This window comes from Oncorhynchus nerka, linkage group LG13, assembly GCF_034236695.1.
Source record: "Oncorhynchus nerka isolate Pitt River linkage group LG13, Oner_Uvic_2.0, whole genome shotgun sequence".
Taxonomy (NCBI): Eukaryota; Metazoa; Chordata; class Actinopteri; order Salmoniformes; family Salmonidae; genus Oncorhynchus; species Oncorhynchus nerka.
The window spans coordinates 40853178-40874251 of NC_088408.1; the positions used below are offsets into that span (position 1 = coordinate 40853178).

The 21074-nt window shown below is 41.6% G+C and overlaps 1 protein-coding gene across 2 annotated transcripts in view; it reads right to left on the bottom strand.

The window, feature by feature from the left end:
- Nucleotides 1–20776, bottom strand: part of negr1 (neuronal growth regulator 1) — a 374065-nt gene extending 353289 nt beyond the window's left edge. For both annotated transcript variants that reach the window (XM_029677036.2, XM_029677035.2), the window contains exon 1: nt 20338–20776. In XM_029677036.2, coding sequence (XP_029532896.1) covers nt 20338–20507 — 170 coding nt within the window. In that variant the 5' untranslated portion in view covers nt 20508–20776. The remainder of the gene's footprint in view (nt 1–20337) is intronic.
- Between the last annotated feature and the right edge of the window lie 298 nt (nt 20777–21074).

Here is a 21074-nt window from a genome sequence, read left to right on the forward strand (position 1 = left end):
ATGTTTAGCCACTCAGGACATACTGCACTGCCTTGTTAACTGAAGTTCATCAATAGTTAAGATTATCATACGCAAATGGTTGCCAGTGTAATGAATTGAAATGAATACATTTACTGTAGCCAGCCTTCCTCGGGTAACAATAGATAACACTAGCAAGCTGAGGCTTGCTGATTTGGAGCATTCACAGAGCAGCTGTAGGCTTGTTACAGTAAAGTATATTTCAGCTTAGCTGGAAAATCCTCTTAAGCAGATGCCATTTTTCTTCACATTTTTACAGGCCTATACTATATTTCATCTTGTTCATCATTTGTAAATGGTTGATATAAATTAACTGTTCATCGTGAACACTAAAGTCAACAGTGAATTATTACACAGTGCTATATGCCGGCAGGACATATAGGCCAAGACAAATCATTTGATGTACCATAGTGTGGTCCTTTGTAGCTCAGTTGGTAGAGCATGGCGCTTGTAATGCCATGTTACTGGGTTTGATTCGCGTGACCACCCATAGGTAAAATGCACGCATTAATGTATAGATAAATGCATCCGCTAAATAGCTAATATTATGAATATTACATTGGTCATTGCAATCTTTCAACTGTAAAGATGGAGGGAGTGATGAACCATAATACTTGCATGAAATCATCTCTAAAAAAAACTAGGTCAAAATAAGCATGCTTATTGCAAGGTATTTCCCAGTTTTAGTAAGCATTTGGGACATGAAGATTATGAAATGGAGAGCAATATTGTTTTGACAGCAAAATTGATCCCATTAAACCCATAGTAGAAATGGCATGTTGGAGGACATGGTCGTTTAATCAGCAGTGACAGTTTCAGATGTGTCCCCTGATGTGTCATGAGAGGTTAAAGCAGGTCACCTCCCACAGGGGCATCATGCACCCATTATTTTAGAGGGGGCACAGAGTATGTGAGGTTCAATATGCCTGAAACAGTTTTTCCTTCAATCTAGAGCCAAAATCATTATGCCTAATTTTATGTACGACAAATAGTATATATATTTCTGGATAGGTTACATAAGCACACATCTTTACCCTGGTTGCGTTTCCCAAAAGCATCATAGCACTAAGATCATCTTAATTCCATTGAAACTAAAAATGGACGAAAGATGATCTTAGTGCTACGATGCTTTTGGGAAACCCAAACAATTGTAATTTTAATGAATGATGCACAATGATTTTACTGCCACACTGGTATAGTAGCATAACCCAAGATTTAAAGAAATGTTTGTATTTTCTAAAGTCTAGCAACCTAAGACAGTTAGACAAGCTACTCTAGCTTGATTGATAGCCTGAAAAGGCTTGGTAGCTAGTCATGAGGGAGGGAGATTGTGAACCTATCTAGCTGGTTAGCTAAAGTCTACTTAATAAAATTGCTGTGTGGCTAGTATTATAGAGAAACAAGAAAGCATTTCATTTGTATTTATTCATCAAAAAGGAATCAATAGGCTACATAACTTGATCAAATTAATTTACAAACCTACCTCCTGCGAGTCCAGCCTATCATTGGCAGCTAAAAATCACTTTCCCCCTCCAAAGTCTGCACGCACTAAAGTATCTAGCATCCAGCCTAGCATATCTTTGCTCCGTGGTGCACCTTGGAAGGAATCACTTACTACTGACAAAAGAGAAATATTTGTATAAATAATTATAAAACAAGGGTTTAAAAAGGACATTTAGTAATTATTTTAACATCTGAAAAAAATAATATATGTGATCGTCTGCCTCGATTCAGTCTTATGTATCAAAATTTGAAATTGTGTTTTTTTTATACATTGGATAAAAGTTGAGACTCAGAGCTAGAAATTTATATATCATTCACTACAATGGGAAAGTAATGGGAAAGAAATTCTGCTTTGAAAATTGATAAACTTTAACCCCACTTTTGAGAAAATGGCATCATTCGCACCCTCTTACGCCTTGGCCTCACATGTAAATCCTTAAAGAGATGGGTGGGGCTATGTGGTAAACACACTACCGGTACATAAAATAGAATCTAAATGTATTTGTCACATGCACAAGATACAGAAGGTGTAAACAGTACAGTGAAATGGTCAGAACAATATCAAAAACAGAAAGTGTCCAGATAAAAATATTTGATCATTATTAGATGATGCTTACCTGACACACTTGTCGAAATTGATGGGTCATGTAAAGGAAATGCTATAACCACCCCCCAGCCACATCTAGCTAAGTGGATGGGTCACTATTGTCTAGACATGTACACATGCTCATGAAATACTATAGATAGCTAGCTGGCTAAACAATGACCCAGCATAATCCCAACACATACTAGCTACTACCAATATAAACATTGTCATAGCTGTAGTATGAATCTGCAGGTAGCTAAAGCTAACAAACAAGGTTCAATGGTAGTTATCTAACATTAGGCTATAACTAGCAATGCAACTGGATTTCTAATATTACTACACAGATCATACACGTAATGTTAGCTAGCCAGCCAGCAAGCTACTGTTCGCTAGCTAGCTAACAGTACACTTTAACTTGCAATGAAACTTCTTTGACAAAATTAAAACCTACTTAGACTCTTACCCATATACATGCATGAATACATCACAGCAGACTGGAACCATTCAACCCTGTTTTATTTGTAGCTACATGTTGTTTGGCCAGCGTTGTGTCAAGTCACTCCGGTACACACTGACTGTGGCATATGCAGAAAGTGGCCCAACACTTTTTCTAACTGGTCTGTCGATAGCGCCTGCTAAATTCAGGGCATCAATGTTGTTGAGAAAAGTAGCAAAACCTTTGTAGTTCTCGACGGCTAATGTTATATCTTTCAAAAAAGGTGTGGGAGAAAGGACTATCAACACATACAGTACAGCTCACATTACAGACAGAAGCATGCTACTTGGCAGACCAATCCAAACTCATCTCCAGCATGTCCAGCCCATCCATTATCTCAGCCAATCATGGCTAGCGGGAAGAGTCATTGCTTTTTCACTGGCTAAAACAACTAGGCTCTTAATTTAATTGTATTGGTATTTATGGATGGAATACACATTTTGATTTAAAAAATAAATGTTTACGGTCAAATGCCTCTCCTGTGTTGCAGTGACGTGCGAAATACGCCAAGTTTCCTTCAACAAGTCACATACTGTATATACACTGAACAAAAATATAATTGTAACATGTAAAGTGTTGGTCCCATGTTTCATGAGCTGACAAAAGATCCCAGAAATGTTCCATATGCACAAATAGCTTATTTCTCTCAAATACATTTTTTGCACAAATTTGTTTACATCCCTGTTAGTGAGCATTTCTCCTTTGCCAAGATAATCCATCCACCTGACAGGTGTGGCATATCAAGAAGCTAATTAAACAGCATGTAATGATCATTACACAGGTCACCTTGTGCTGGGGACAATAAAAGGCCATTCTAAAATCTGCATTTTTTTTCTTCACACAACACAATGAGGGAGCGTGTAATTGACATGCTGACTACAGGAATGTCCACCAGAGCTGTTGCCAGAGACTAATGTTCATTAATCTACCAACGTCATTTTAGAGAATTTGGCAGTACATCCAACCAGTGGCATAAGCTACGTGGGTAAAATCACTGGGGAACCAGGCTCATCAAGCCCTCTTGAGGCTACAACGAAACAGTGTACTTGAGGACCAGGGTTGGGAAACACTGACCTACAGCATGGTAAAGTAAGTTAATGTTTGCAACATTTTTGTACTACTAAACAACTATTGATTTAGAACCACGGAGAATTACCTTAAGTTGCAAAGAAAACAGGCGCTGCCTCCACTATTCCAGCACCATTTACACTTCAAAATGTCAACATCTAGTCACCTATGCTTAGTCTAATGCATTGACAACTAAAAGATCCCAAAAACGATTTTGTTCAATCAACGTAAGTTAAATATGCTGTACTTGTCCATGGAACTGATTTCTGTGTCTGTATGTGCATATGTGTGTGCATACAAGTAGAAAAAAACATGTTGACTAACCTTATTTGTAGATAAACGCCAATGACATCCTCTTTCATGTTGCCTAAACGGTCTTTGACTCTGTCATACAGTGCATGCTTTTAGGTTTTGTTGTACTAGGCTATCTGGCTATAATGCTTGCTATCTAGCCTAACTTCCTTTCATGGGCCAGCTAGTTAACATTAGCCTACTACATCTAGCTACATGTTTAACTTCCATCCTCTCAGTCCAGTGGCACAATGTATGAATTAGTGGTAGATCAGAATTGCCTTTATAATTATTGGTCAGTACAGAGAATTAACCTTTTTGGGACAGGGGGCAGCATTTTCACTTTTGGATGAATAGCGTGCCCAGAGTGAACTGCCTCCTACTCTGTCCCAGATGCTAATATATGCATATTATTATTAGTATTGGATAGAAAACTCTGAAGTTTCTAAAACTGTTTGAATGATGTCTGAGTATAACAGAACTCCTATGGCAGGCGAAAACCTGAGAAAAATCCAACCAGGAAGTGGGACATCTGAGGTTTGTAGTTTTTCAAAGCTTGGCCAATCGAATACACAGTGTCTATGGAGTCAAGTTGCACTTCCTACAGCTTCCACTAGATGTCAGTCTTTAAACTTGTTTCAGACTTCTGCTATAAAGGAGGGGCTCATGAGACCTGTTTGAGTCAGTGGTCTGGCAGAGTGTCTCAGGCTCGTGACGCGCGCTCCCGACAGAGTTAGCTCTCGTTCCAGTGCTTTTCTTCAGACATAGGAAATCTCCGGTTGGAACATTATTGATGTTTTATGTTAAAAACATCCTAAAGATTGATTCCATACATCGTTTGACTTGTTTCTACGACCTGTAACGGAACTTTGAGTTTTTGTCTGGACGAAGCGCTCACGCCTCATGAAGATGGATTACTGGGCTGAACACGCTAAAAACAAGTGCCTATTTGGACATAAATGATGTACTTTATGGAACAAATCAGTCATTTATTGTCGAACTGGGATTCCTGGGAGAGCCTTCTGATGAAGATCAAAGGTAAGTGAATATTTATAGGGTTATTTCTAACTTCTGTTGACTCCAAAATGGCAGATATTTCTCTGGCTGGATTGGGCTCTGAGCGGCGTTCTCGGATTATGCTTTTTCCGTAAAGTTTTTTTGAAATCTGACACAGAGGTTGCATTGAGGAGAAGTCTATCTTTAATTCTATGAATAACACTAGTATCTTTTATCAATGTTTATTATGAGTATTTCTGCAAAATTGGATGTTTTGGAATCAAAACATTACTGCATGTAACGCGCCAATGGAAACTGAGATTTTTGGATGTAAATATGCACATTATCGAACAAAACATACATGTATTGTGTCAACTGATGAAGATCAAAGGTTAGTGATTAATTATATCTATATTTCTGCTTTTTGTGACTCCTATCTTTGGCTGGAATTTTTTTTTTTTTTACTTGGCGGTGACAATCATATGTTACGCTTTCGCTGTAAAGCATTTTTGAAATCGTACATGATGGGTAGATTAACAAGAAGTTTCTTTCATTTGCTGTATTGGACTTGTTAATGTGTGAAAGTTACATATTTCTGAAAAATATGTTTTAATTTCGCACGCTGCCTTTTCAGCGGAATGTTGTTGAGGGGTTCCGCTCGCGGAACGCCTGCCCTAGAAAAGTAAAATCACAATTCCAAATCCCTATCTCCACCAATGGATAATTTAGGAAAGGGATGATTTTAGCTAGCTAGCTAGCCAGCCACCAGAGCACCAGAGGACAATGACAGTCCCAGATGCAACAATTAAAGTTTTTTTTCTGTCAATGACGTTTGACTTCTGCTGTGATTGGTGTGAAGCCAAATCCAAACTGGCTTCCCTTGACACTTTTTTTAGTGCGCCAGGACCATTCACAGCTGAGAGGCTAAGGCCAAATTCTCGCTGGCTGCCCTTGCATTCAATGCTACGGGCGGCAACAAAGTAATACTCTTTATGACCAGACAGCATCAGATAGATGGGTTACACATACAGAGACAGAGACCCGCTGTTTCGCTCGCTCAGATGCTTTTTCTGGTGAGAAACATTCAGCCTCTTGCGAATTGAAGGAAATGTTTAACACAGAGAGACGAAAGACAGAAAATTATTTGGTACCTTTTTCTTGGTAAAATTATTGGGGAAGCCTGACTTCCCTTGGCATCCATGAATAGATGCCATGTCACTGCGTCCAACCGGCCTCACAGCGGCAGACCATGTGTAACCACGCCAGCACAGGACCTCCACATATTTGCTTTCTTCACCAACAGAATCGAGACCAGCCACCAGGACAGCTGATTGAGCTGTGGGTTTGCACAACCCAATAATTTCTGCAAAACTGTCAGAAACGTCTGGACCTGACTGCAGTTCGGAGTCATAACGGACTTCAGTGGGCAAAAGCTCACCTTCGATGGCTATTGGCACACTGGAGAAGTGTGCTCTTCACAAATGAATCTTGGTTTCAGCTGTACCGGGCAGATGGCAGACAGCATGTATGGTGTCATGTGGTTTGCTGATGTCATCGTTGTGAACAGAGTGGCCCACGGTGGTGGTGGTGGGGTTATGGTATGGGCAGGCATAAGCTACGGACAATGAACACAATTGTATTTTATCAACGGCAATTTGAATGCATAGAGATACTAAATTCCTAGAAGCTGAAAATGTCCCAGTTCTTCCATGGCCTGCATACTCACCAGACATGTCACACATTGAGCATGTTTGAGATGCTCTGCATCGACGTGTACGAGAGGGTGTTCCAGTTCCCACCAAAATCCAGCAAACTTCACACAGCCATTGAAGAGGAGTGGGACAACATTCCACAGGCCACAATCAACAGCCTGATCAACGCTATGTGAAGGAGGTGTCGTGCTGCCCGAGGTAAATTGTGGTCACACCAGATACTGACTGGTTTTCTGAAATCCATAGATTAGTACCTGATGAATTATTTAAATGGACTGATTTCCTTATGAACCATAACTCAGTAAAATCTTTGAAATTATTGCATGTTGTCTTTATTTTTGTTCAGAGTAATAAACATATATTTTTTTGTAATAAAAAAAATAGAGGGAGCATGTGCCCCCTATGGGCATGACACCTCTGCCTCCCCATGTACGTCTGAGGATTCAGATACATGTGGCAGGTGGTAGACATGTTCAGACCAGAGAGCATCGCGACCTAGCCTAAACACAGGTTCTTCCGTATGAGAGCCACACAGGCACCTGAAATGCCCTCTGATCAAAATTTGAAGGGCTTCAAAATATGCTTTTAAGTGAAAACACAAACAGCTATTTTTAACTTTGTGAGAGTCTCAGGCTACATCATATAAACTATAAAATGCCCTACATGCATCTGGAATATTTTTTTACTGATTAAGATGTTGCAAACCATAGCCAGAATATTCATTTGTTCTTTACTTAGGCCTACCTGCATCTGTGTTGGGAACACAGGAATTCACGCTGGATGCCTGCTCTTGCATAAGCTCTATTGGCAATTGCCAAGATCTTTCCACGAGCCATAATAACAGATTTCAGAAAAACGATACATAAGAACCTTTGTAGAGGTGAAACAGTGACAAAGACTGGTATAGGACATGCCTGGAAAACAGTGCTGTGAAATAAGATCCAATATAGGAGAGATGCGTTTAGTTCAATGCGACATGATTTAATGCACCAACATATGTTGCATAAACATACATTTAAATCTGCTGCTGATGGAGCGTAGGAACTGGGCCTCCGAATTTGATCTGAACAGGTGATCTGGATTCAGATGTTAACAGAATGTGTAACTTAGCCTAGTAAACACAAAATGATCATTCAAGTAAGAATAAGGCAGGTCTGATGCTGAAAAAAAAGGAAAGTGCATACTACACCGATGTTTTATTTTAGCAAACAAAGTAGTGTGTAGTTCCAGTAGTTAGCTACATCGCTACATGGCAAAAAAGTAATTAACTACTGAAAACACTACCAAGATTTGAATTTAGTTTAACTACGACCAAGATGTAATGCAAAATGTTGGTAAATTACTAGTTAAACTACATGTAGTTCACTACTCCCCAACACTGGTATGCACATGATGTATGTCTATGGTGTTTGCTATGCAGGCACCTGATCTGAGCCATAAAGGAGACTAGGCATCTACCACTATCAGATTGGGGGGGGGTGTAGCCTGTTTTTTGTTCCCCCCACTTTGGTTCTGAAACCACCTTCATCCACTAATTAACTTGTAATCTTTGAAGATTAAGCTTCCTCGTTATGAAATTATCAACTTTACTCTGCATCAGAGGTCGATTGATTAATCGGAATGGCCGAAATACTTTTTTTTTAAACGTTATTTAACGAGGCAAGTCAGTTAAGAACACATTCTGACAGCCTAGGAACGGTGGGAACCTGTTGTGACTCGGGGGCAGTATTTTCATTTTGTGTCAGGACAAGATGCTAGAATATGCATATACAGTGCCTTGCGAAAGTATTCGGCACCCTTGAACTTTGCAACCTTTTGCCACATTTCAGGCTTCAAACATAAAGATATAAAACTGTATTTTTTGTGAAGAATCAACAACAAGTGGGACACAATCATGAAGTGGAACGACATTTATTGGATATTTCAAACTTTTTTAACAAATCAAAAACTGAAAAATTGGGCGTGCAAAATTATTCAGCCCCCTTAAGTTAATTCTTTGTAGCGCCACCTTTTGCTGCGATTACACCTGTAAGTCGCTTGGGGTATGTCTATCAGTTTTGCACATCGAGAGACTGAAATTTTTTCCCATTCCTCCTTGCAAAACAGCTCGAGCTCAGTGAGGTTGGATGGAGAGCATTTGTGAACAGCAGTTTTCAGTTCTTTCCACAGATTCTCGATTGGATTCAGGTCTGGACTTTGACTTGGCCATTCTAACACCTGGATATGTTTATTTTTGAACCATTCCATTGTAGATTTTGCTTTATGTTTTGGATCATTGTCTTGTTGGAAGACAAATCTCCGTCCCAGTCTCAGGTCTTTTGCAGACTGCATCAGGTTTTCTTCCAGAATGGTCCTGTATTTGGCTCCATCCATCTTCCCATCAATTTTAACCATCTTCCCTGTCCCTGCTGAAGAAAAGCAGGCCCAAACCATGATGCTGCCACCACCATGTTTGATAGTGGGGATGCTGTGTTCAGGGTGATGAGCTGTGTTGCTTTTACGCCAAACATAACATTTTTGCATTGTTGCCAAAAAGTTCAATTTTGGTTTCATCTGACCAGAGCACCTTCTTCCACATGTTTGGTGTGTCTCCCAGGTGGCTTGTGGCAAACTTTAAACGACACTTTTTATGGATATCTTTAAGAAATGGCTTTCTTCTTGCCACTCTTCCATAAAGGCCAGATTTGTGCAATATACGACTGATTGTTGTCCTATGGACAGAGTGTCCCACCTCAGCTGTAGATCTCTGCAGTTCATCCAGAGTGATCATGGGCCTCTTGGCTGCATCTCTGATCAGTCTTCTCCTTGTATGAGCTGAAAGTTGAGGGACGGCCAGGTCTTGGTAGATTTGCAGTGGTCTGATACTCCTTCCATTTCAATATTATCGCTTGCACAGTGCTCCTTGGGATGTTTAAAGCTTGGGAAATATTTTTGTATCCAAATCCGGCTTTAAACTTCTTCACAACAGTATCTCGGACCTGCCTGGTGTGTTCCTTGTTCTTCATGATGCTCTCTGCACTTTTAACGGACCTCTGAGACTATCACAGTGCAGGTGCATTGATACGGAGACTTGATTACACACAGGTGGATTGTATTTATCATCATTAGTCATTTAGGTCAACATTGGATCATTCAGAGATCCTCCCTGAACTTCTGGAGAGAGTTTGCTGCACTTGAAAGTAAAGGGGCTGAATAATTTTGCACGCCCAATTTTTCAGTTTTTGTGTTTGTTAAAAAAGTTTGAAATATCCAATAAATGTCGTTCCACTTCATGATTGTGTCCCACTTGTTGATTCTTCACAAAGAAATACAGTTTTACAGAAAATAAGGCCTCTGCAGCCTTTATTTTACAGCCAAGGGCTGACTGTCAAACTAAATAACAAAAATAAACTTGGATCTTTATCGTATCCTCAGTGTGGATAGATAAACTCTTGCTAACATTTTGTGGTCCAAGTCTTACTGTTCTAATACAGACGTCCAGATTTTCACAGCATTATCGCTATGCCAAGTTTGTAAGACGGGGAAGTGATGCTGTGTTTCATTTCGGTATATTTCAGCAAGTTAAATTCACTCATTATATATTCCATTTTACAAAAAAACACTTATCATCAAGCTAATACTATGTTGGCCAAGTCCTCAGGAGAAAGCTCAACATGAACAACTCGGCCTAACCAATAACAATGGATGGTTTTCTTACACCGCTGTGCCACTCTGTTTTCTTATAACTTCCGGCGCCGACAGAGATGGCCGCCTCGCTTCGCGTTCCTAGGAAACTATGCAGATTTTTTTGTTTTGTTATTTATTACATTGATACCCCAGGTAATCTTAGGTCTTATTACATACAGTCGGGAGGAACTATTGGATATAAGAGCAACGTCAACTCACCGACATTACGACCAAGAATACGACTTTCCCGAAGCGGATCCTCTGAGCCTACCACCCAGGAATATGGATCGGATCCCAGCCGGCGACCCAAAATAACTATGGGGCAGACGGAGCGGTCTTCTGGTCAGGCTCCGTAGACGGGCACATCGCGCACCGCTCCCGAGCATACTACTCGCCAATGTCCAGTCTATTGACATCACGGTAGATGAAATCCGAGCATGGGTAGCATTCCAGAGAGACATCCGAGACTGGAACGTACTTTGTTTCACGGAAACATGGCTCACTCGAGACATGCTACCTGGTTTCTTCATCGAGCAGACAGAAAAAAAAGCATCTCTCTGGTAAGAATAAGGGCGGGGGTGTATGGCTTATGATTAATTAACGAGACGTGGTGTGATCATAACAACATACAGGAACTCCTTTTGTTCACCTGATATAGAATTCCTCACAATCAAATGCCGACCGCATTATGTACCAAGAGAATTCTCTTCGATCATAGTCACAGTCGTGTATATTCCCCCCCAAGCAGACACATCGATGGCCCTGAAAGAACTTCTTTGGACTCTATGTAAACTGGAAACCACATATCCTGAGGCTGCATTTATTGTAGCCATGGAATTTAACAAGGCTAATCTGAAAACAAGGCTCCCCAAATTCTATCAGCATGTCGATTGTGCAACCAGGGCTGGCAAAACCCTAGCCCACTGATATTCTAATTCCGCGACGCATATAAGGCCCTCCCCTGCCCTCCCTTCGGAAAAGCTGACCACCACTCCATTTTGTTGCTCCCAGCCTATAGACAGAAACTAAAACAGGAAGCACCCGCGCTCAGGTCTGTTCAACGCTGGTTCCGACCAACTGGATTCCACGCTTCAAGACTGCTTAGATCACGTGGACTGGGATATGTTCCGCATTGCGGTGAACAACATTGACAAATACTCTGATTCGGTGTGCGAGTTTATTAACAAGTGCATCGGTGATGTTGTATCCACAGCGTCTAAAATATTCCCCAACCAGAAACCGTGGATTGATGGCAGCAATCGCGCAAAACTGAACGTGCGAACCACTGCTTTTAATCAGGGCAGGTGACCGGAAAAATGTCAATACAGTGTAGATATTCCCTAAACAAGGCAATAAAACAAGCTAAGCATCAGTACAGAGACAAAGTGGAGTCGCAATTTAACAGCTCAGACACAATGTGGCAGGGTATACAGTCAATCACGGACTACAAAAGAAAAACCAGCCCCGTCGCGGATCACGATGCCTTGCTCCTAGACAGACTAAACAACTTTTTTTGCTCGCTTTGAGGACAATACAGTGCCACTGACACGGCCCGCTACCAAAACCTATGGGCTCTCCTTCACTGTAGCCAACGTGAGTAAAACATTTTAACCCTCGCAAGACTGCAGGCCCAGACGGCAGCCCCGGCCGCGTCCTCAGAGCATCCGCAGACCAGCTGGCTGGTGTGTTTACAGACCTATTCAATCAATCCTTATCCCAGTCTGCTGTCCCCACATGCTTCAAGAGGGCCACCTATGTTCCTGTTCCAGAGAAAGTTAAGATAACTGAGCTAAATGACTACCGCCCTGTAGCACTCACTTCAGTCATCATGAACTGCTTTGAGAGACTAGTCAAGGACCATATCACCTCCACCCTACCTGACACCCTAGACCCACTCCAATTTGCTTACCGCCCAAATAGGTCCACAGACGATGCAATCTCAACCACACTGAACACTGCCCTAACCCATCTGGACAAGAGGAATACCTATGTAAGAATGCTGTTCATCGATTACAGCTCGGCATTTAACACCATAGTACCCTCCAAACTCATCATTAAGCTCGAGACCCTGGGTCTTCGACCCCGCCCTGTGCAAATAGGTCCTGGACTTCCTGACCGGCCGCCCCCAGGGGGTGAGGGTAGGTAACAACATCTCCACCCCGCTGATCCTCAACACTGGTTCCCCACAAGAGTGCAATCTCAGCCCTCTCCTGTACTCCCTGTTCACCCACAACTGCGTGGCCATGCACGCCTCCAACTCAATCATTGAGTTTGAAGACGACACCAAGGTGGTAGGCTTGATTACCAACAACAACGAGACTGCCTACAGGGAGGAGGTGAGGGCCCTCGGAGTGTGGTGTCAGGAAAATAACCTCACACTCAACGTCAACAAAACAAAGGAGATGCTCGTGGACTTCAGGAAACAGCCGAGGGAGCACCCCCCTATCCACATCGATGAGAAGGCGCAGCAGCGCCTCTTCAACTTCAAGAGGCTGAAGAAATTCTGCTTGTCACCAAAAACTCTCAAACTTTTACAGATGCACAATCGAGAGCATCCTGTCGGGCTGTATCACCGCCTGGTACGGCAGCTGCTCCAGCCATAAACGGAAGGCTCTCCAGAGGGTAGTGAGGTCTGCACAACGCATCACCGGGTGCAAACTACCTGCCCTCCAGGACACCAACACCACCCGATGTCACAGGAAGGCCAAAAAGATCATAAAGGACAACAACCACTCAAGCCACTGCCTGTTCACCCCTCTATCATCCAGAAGGCGAGGTCAGTACATGTGCATCAAAGCGGGGACAGAGAGACTGAAAAACAGCCATCACTAACATTGAGTGGTGCTGCCAACATACTGACTCAACTCCAGCTACTTTAATAATGGAAAAATTGATGTAATCAATTTACCACTAGCCACTTTATATTATATAATGTTTACTTACCCTACATTACTCATATCATATGTATATACTGTACGTTATACCATCTACTGCATCGTGCCATCTTGATGTAATTAAATGCAACACTAGCCACTTTAAACAATGCCACTTTATGTAATGTTCTCATACCCTACATTACGCATCTTGAATGTATATACTGTACTCTATACCATCTACTGCATCTTGCCTATGCCATTCGGCCATCAATCATTTATATATTTTTATGTACATATTCTTATTCATTCCTTTACACTTGTTGTTGTGAAATTGTTAGGTTAGATTACTCGTTGGTTATTAATGCATTGTTGGAACTAGAAGCACAAGCATTTCGCTACACTTGCATTAACACCTGCTAACCATGTGTATGTGACAAATACATTTGATTTAAGGGAAAAAAAGTTCTATTCAACTGCCACTATAACCCCCTTTCGAATCGTGTTGGAAGAACCCCCTCAATTGAACCTCTGATTTATTATATGACTACACTGAATAGCCTACTTACAGTACGCCCCTCTTTTGACTATATTAGACTGAATAGGCTAATATTTTACAGGCTTTATCATCTATAATGTGCCATGTCAGTATCATATTCATAATGTCAATTCTTACAAATGTATATTCAAGATATAGGCTAAGCATACCTATGCAGCAGGCTACAGTTTAGCACAGTTTACATTTGTTTAGGCCTATATCGCTTTATCTTGGAGGAATGGATTTCCTTTAATACCTTACCAGTTTTTCCTTCAAGAGAATTGTCCCGTGCTATAGTTTACTTAGCCATGCAGAACATTTAATGTGAAGAGTTAAGGCTTATCCGTCAATCTCAATGGCATCACACCAGTAAATAATAGAGAAGATGATGATCCCATTGATGGTGCGCTCTGAGGAGCTGAGGGGCTGCCATGGAGACAACAAAAAAACATGATTTGGGGGATTTTCATGAACTGTAATCCATAGAATAGTCATTTGGAGGAAGGAGTTGACCTATATTTGGCATAACTATGAAAAAGCATAACTGAGAAATAATTGATCATTACTTGTCATGCACAACGTAGATGTCCTAACTGACTTGCCAAAACTATAGAAATGTGTGGAGTGGTGGAAAAAAAGAGTTTTAATGACTCCAACTGTATATCTCAGCAATTGTTCCTCCAAAGGACTATTCTATTCTAATAAACTCCCCAAAATGGTATTTTTTTGTCTGAGTTGTGTGAGGAATCACTGGGTTTCGTGAGGAATCATTGGTTCAGAAACCCCTTTGAATGTAAAATGCACCAGATACATGAAACTATGCAGTCATGCATGGTATAAAACCAACAATAACTGATTCAGAATACAAGGCCCCTTGTTAATGACGGAAAAGGACCCCATTAGGAAAATGGCAAAGTTTTTAGGTCATTAAAAAAGATTAAAGGTCCAATGCAGTCGCTTTTAATCGCAATATCAAATTCTGGGTAACAAATAAGTACCCTGTTATCAATTAAAATGGTCAAAAATAAACAAAAATAGCTTATTAGCTATTAGACATTTCTCAAGCAATAATTTTGCTAGGACCGTCTGGGAATGGGAAAACTATCTGTTATAGGCAGAAAGGTTTGGTACTCTTTCTTATTGGTCTATTAACTAAATTTACCAAAACCTCCATCCCACCAAAACAGACTAAAATTCCAGGCGGTCTTTTCAAACAGCTTACACTTAAAGGGCATTATCATAATTTTCACAATATTATTCCAACCTCATAGTGTAGAAAAATATATAACACCTAGGAAAGTCAAGTTTTGACTGCACTGGGCCTTTAAAAGGAAGATGATGCACATGCGGACAATTCCTTTTGTTCTAAGAGCCCTAGCCATTTAATTGATATGGACCCATTGTCCAACATAAATCAGGGAGGCAGGGGGAACACAGAAGGCCACAGTAATGCAGCATTAAGAATTGAAGAAGAGGGAGAAATAATGAACACATGACAGAGTGAACATTCCTCTTGGGAGCTCTTCTATAATACAGAGGCAATGACTAATTGTATGCTTCTGGGTTTGTCACCATTTGAGAATGCTCACCATTTTCTTCCTGTAATCAGCTTCAGGAGAATGGAAGAAATTGTCTATGGTCTGGAAAAAGAGGGTCAGCGACCTCGGACAGTTTTATGGTTGCAGTCTCCAGCTACATGGTTATGTTTGAAGCCTTCCTGAAAACAAAGGCCCCAGTGTACTGGAAAGGTCCAATCCGAGCTTCATTCGGATTTTGAAAAACAGTCAGTTTTCTGAATACCCCTATATCGCAGTGCAAATATCAACACATCCAGTCATCCTGGTGATAACGATAAGCTGCAATTAGATGCAAGGCAGAGAGGCAAGTAGAGCAGCTTAAGAGCTTTCCAGTATCCATTAGTTTAACAGAGTTGAACAGAGTGAAATGATAACGCCACACCGACTGCATACACACGGAAAATGCATCGAGTTTCAAATCAGAAATATAGGTTATTTTGCCTATAATTGGCATCGTGAAATGACCTCTTAATTCTTTTTTTTTTTTTACGCCAAGGACCTTCAAAATGGTCCCCATATCCATTTCCAGTCTGTCAGAGCTGCACAGAGTCAATGACCCGGTGGTTGTGGAGTGGTAAACTTGTTTGTTGAGCTGATTCATACCACAGGGATAATCTCTAGCCCAATGAATCATTGGGATTCAGGCACAGCTTCTGCCACTGATCACAAGCAACCCAGATTGACACCAGGGAATTAGACTCTTCTCTAGAGAGATCGTCTGAGGTGTAAGTCGGTTTGACATGACAGCCGTCGGGCAAGCAGAGAATAGGGCAAAAATAGTGCACTCCATCATCGCTGTTGCTAAGGTAATTTTGTGATGAGCGCCATCAACTATTAATCACAAAATAACTACTGCTGTTCACAGGCCAAGCCAGACAACCAGATGGAATTCAGCTTTTTTAATTCAATACATAAAACTTATGCATTTTGTTGTAGGTTTTATCACTTAAATTAAATAGTCCTTCGTATTCAGATCCGCACCTTCTCTTTAAAGGCCCAGTACTGTTAAAAATATGTTTTTCTTTTGTGGAATTGTGAAAATGATAATACACTTTCAGTATAAGAGCTGTTCGAAAAGACCGCCTGAAATTTCAGCATCTTTTGGTGGGACAGAGTTTTGTCCTGCCTGGTGAATTATATTGAAAAATATATATAAAACGCAACATGTAAAGCTTTGGTCCCACGTTTCATCAACCAAAATCACTAAAATATCCCCGAAATGTTCCATACGAACAAAAGGCTTATTTCTCTCAAATTTGAAGCAGAAATTAGTTTACATCCTTGTTAGTGAGCATTTCTCCTTTGCTAAGAAAATTCATCCACCTGACAGGTGTGGCATATCAAGAAGCTGATTAAACAGCATGATTACACAGATGCACCTTGTGCTGGGGCAACAAACGGCCACTCTAAAATGTGCAGTTTTGTTACAAAACATAATGCCCCAAATATGCCACCTCAAATGTAATTTTAGAAAATTTGGCAGTATGTCCAACCAGCCTCACAACCGCAAACCACATGTAACCACGCCAGCCAGGACATCCACATCTAAAAAAAGAAACATCCACTGTCAACTGCATTCATTTTCATGTGGAAATATTTGTATAAACATAAGATTCAACAACAGACAAACTGAACAAATTCCACAGATGTGACTAACAGAAATTGAATCGTGTCCCTGAACAAAGGGGGGTGGGTTAAAATCAAAAGTAACAGTCAGTATCTGGTGTGGCCACCAGCTGCATTAAGTACTGCAGTGCATCTCCACCTCATGAACTGCACCAGATTTGCCCGTTCTTGCTGTGAGATGTTACCCCACTCTTCCACCAAGGCACCTGCAAGTTCCTGGACATTTCTGGGGAGGGAATGGCCCTAACCCTCACCCTCCGATCCAACAGGTCCCAGACATGCTCAATGGGATTGAGATCCGGGCTCTTCGCTGGCCATGGCAGAAGACTAACATTCCTGTCTTGCAGGAAATCATGCACAGAACGAGCAGCATTGTCGTGCTGGAGGGTCATGTCAGGATGAGCCTGCAGGAAGGGTACCACATGAGGGAGGAGAATATATTCCCTGTAACATACAGCATTGAGATTCCCTGCAATGACAACAAGCTCAGCCGCAATGATGCTGTGACACACCGCCCCAAACCATGACGGACCCTACACCTCCAAATCGATCCCGCTCCAGAGTACAGGCCTTGGTGTAACGTTCATTCCTTCGACAATAAACGCGAATCCGACCATCACCCCTGGTGAGACAAGACCGCGACTCATCAGTGAAGAGCACTTTTTGCCAGTCCTTTCTGGTCCAGCGACGGTGGGTTTGTGCCCACAGGCTACGTTGTTGCCGGTGATGTCTGGTGAGAACCTGCCTTACAACAGGCCTACAAGCCCTCAGTCCAGTCTCTCTCAGCCTATTGCGGAAAGTCTGAGCACTGATGGAGGGATTGTGCGTTCCTGGTGTAACTCGGGCAGTTGATGCCATCCTGTACCTGTCCCACAGGTGTGATGTTCAGATGCACCGATCCTGTGCAGGTCTTACACCTGGTCTGCCACTGCAGGGATGATCAGCTGTCCTTCCTGTAGACCCGTCTTAGGCGGACATGGCAATTTATTGCCCTGGCCACATCTACAGTCCTCATGTCTCCTTGCAGCATGGCTAAGGCATGTTCACGCAGATGAGCAGGGACCCTGGGCATCTTTCTTTTGGTGTTTTTCAGTAGAAAGGCCTCTTAGTGTCCTACGTTTTCATAACTGTGACCTTAATTGCCTACTGTCTGTGAGCTGTTAGTGTCTTAACGACCGTTCCACAGGTGCATGTTCATTAATTGTTTATGGTTCACTGAACAAGCATGGGAAACAGTGTTTAAACCCTTTACAATGAAGATATGTGAAGTTACTTGGATTTTCACAAAAAAAAATTGAAAGACAGGTTCGTGAAAAAGGGACATTTCTTTTTTTGCTGAGTTTAGTTTCTTGACCTGTGGGATCGTCTGAGACCAGCCATCCGGGCAGCTGATGAAACTGAGGAGTATTTCTGTCTGTAATAATGCCCTTTTGTGGGGAAAAACTCACTGATTGGCTGGGCCTGGCTCCCAAGTGGATGGGCCTATGCCCTCCCAGGCACACTCATCCATGACTGCACACCCATGTCCAGTCATGTGAAATCCATAGATTAGAGACAAATGAATTTATTTCAATTGACTGATTGTCGCATTTATATTTTTGTTCAGTATAGAATGTGAAGAAAGGACAGTACAGGTGCGTCAAAGCTTGGACCGAGAATGAAAAACAGCTTCTATGTCCAGCCCATCAGACTGTTAAATAGTCACTACTAGCTGGTCTCCGCCCAGTACCCTGCCCTGAAGTTAGTCACTGATACTAGCTGACTACCACCCGGTACTCTACCCTGCAGCCCTATGTACATAGTCATTCATCACTGGTCACTTTTTAATGTTTACATACTGTTTTACCCATTTCATATGTATATACTGTATTCTAGTCAAGGCTAATCCTAGATAACTACTGCTGTACACACATTTCCTATTTATATACTGGCCACACTGTCTGTCTAGACACACACACACACACACACACAGTACCGATCAAAAGTTTGGACACTCGTTCAAGGGTTTTTCTTTATTTTTACTATTTTCTACATTTAAGAATAAGTTTGTCGTCACTATATGAAATCAAGGTAGCCACCCTTTGCCTTGATGACAGCTTTGCACACTCTTGGCATTCTCTCAACCAGGATAGATATATCTATCTATCTATATATATATATAACCGGTAAGAAATGTCTAATTAGCGGTGCGGACTAGTAGCGTTTCAATCTGTGATGTCACTTGCTCTTAGACCTTGAAGTAGTTGTTTTGAGGGTGACTGTTGTCGATATGTGCAGAGGGTTCCTGGTTCAAGTCCAGGTTGGGGCGAGGAGAGGGACGAAAGCAATACAGTTACATTGGTGCCGTGACCCTGATCACTGATTATTGCGGAGAAGGAGTTCAAAGGGGGGTGAGTGTAACCGGTCTGAAATGGCTAGTTAGCGGTGCGCGCTAGTAGTGTTTCAATTGGTGTCGTCATTTGCTCCGAGACCTTGAAGTAGTTGTTTCCATTGCTCTGCAAAGACTGCAACTTTTGTGGAGCGATAGGTAACAATGCTTCAAGGGTGACTGTTGTCTATGTTTTTTTGTGTGCAGAAGGTCCTTGGTTCAAGCCCAGGTTGGGCGAGGGACGGAAGCAATACTGATAGATATATATATATATATATTTCGGACTCTGACATTGATCGTTCTGATACTTCTCAATTTCTTTTCATTTTTGGGGATTTGTGTGTACTTTCACTGCACCTGCGATAACATCTGCAAAATGTGTATGTGACCAATGAAATTTTATTTCATCAATAGCCTACCCTATTTTTCTGAAGTCAATCATGTCTTAAGGAGGCACTGTAACTAGCTTGCTTAAAACTTGTGATGAGTGTGTTGCAGAAATAAATAGGCATATACTAAAACATTTACAAATGTTTGCTACAGAGGCAGTATGTTATGAATTTCGAGATGAATTATGAAAGCCAATTTTTTTTTTTTTTTTTTTCAAGGGGGAGTGCCCTTTTTTCATTTTGAGCACCTGCCCACAAAGGTCTGTGCATGGCCCTGCTTACAGTGCAGATAAATTCTTCAAATTCGTTATTTTACACAATATCTCATAACAGCACTGGAAAACAATGGTTGGCCAACCCCTGACCAAAATGGCTGATCCCATCATAGTTAGGTTCCTCCATTCTACGATTCTAATTCTATGAAAAAAACACACGGGCTAAGAATGGATTGTTTTTTGTAGCGCGAGTGACCCAGTTTAGAATTGCTAACATTGAATGCAAAACTGAAATGTATCAAATTATAGGCTGCTTATTGTTGTGTCACAGCACTATTTGGTTAGATATTGAAACTCTGTCGTCCGTGAATGCAGAGACAGAGGAAAATTGAAGCTGCTTTGCTTGTTTTCCTACCTCAGGAGAGCCGTATCGCCTTGTCGGGTGACCACACTTTCAATCGATGCATAGTCCACAGTTTGTCCAGCGGGTAAGCACGAAGGCAAAAAGCAGCACAGACTGAGAATTATAGCGGTAAGCCATTGACTGGAGACGCACACATCCTGCACCGCAATCATTATGTCCATCACAGCTGGATTGTATATTATCCAAGTCGCATGAAAACCTTAAAGCAAAGCTTTTATTCCCACACTTTCCTCCTCAAAAGCCTAAAGAAATGGCGCGTCGTATAATGTAGTTTTCCAGGTTTGTTTTGTTGGAGCCGTAGCCTACTGTGCGCGAGCAAGTGCAGCCTACTCTCCAGTGGCTTGCACACCATCTAGTGAAGAAATGCGATAAAATGGGAGCAGACCTAGCGGCAGACAACTCCCAGGCTCTGATCCTGTTGCCATGCGGCCGTTTCCCAGGCAACCTGTTCCCAGTGGTTCGTGATAGAGCAGTTAAAGGGTTGTCACTATTTACCACAGCCAGACAGTCAAAATATCATCACAAAGAATGATCAAAAATGTGTTTTTTTGTCTTCATTTAATCTTAGGGTTATGCATAATGTTCGTAGTGTGGTTAAATATGGGGTTAAGGTTAGAGTTTCGTTTAAAATAAGAGTTTAATAAGAGAGATTGTAGCTATTTATAGGCGGGGTTTAGCCATAATGATGATTTTGTGGCTGAGGTAACTAGAGATGACCCAGTAAAGGT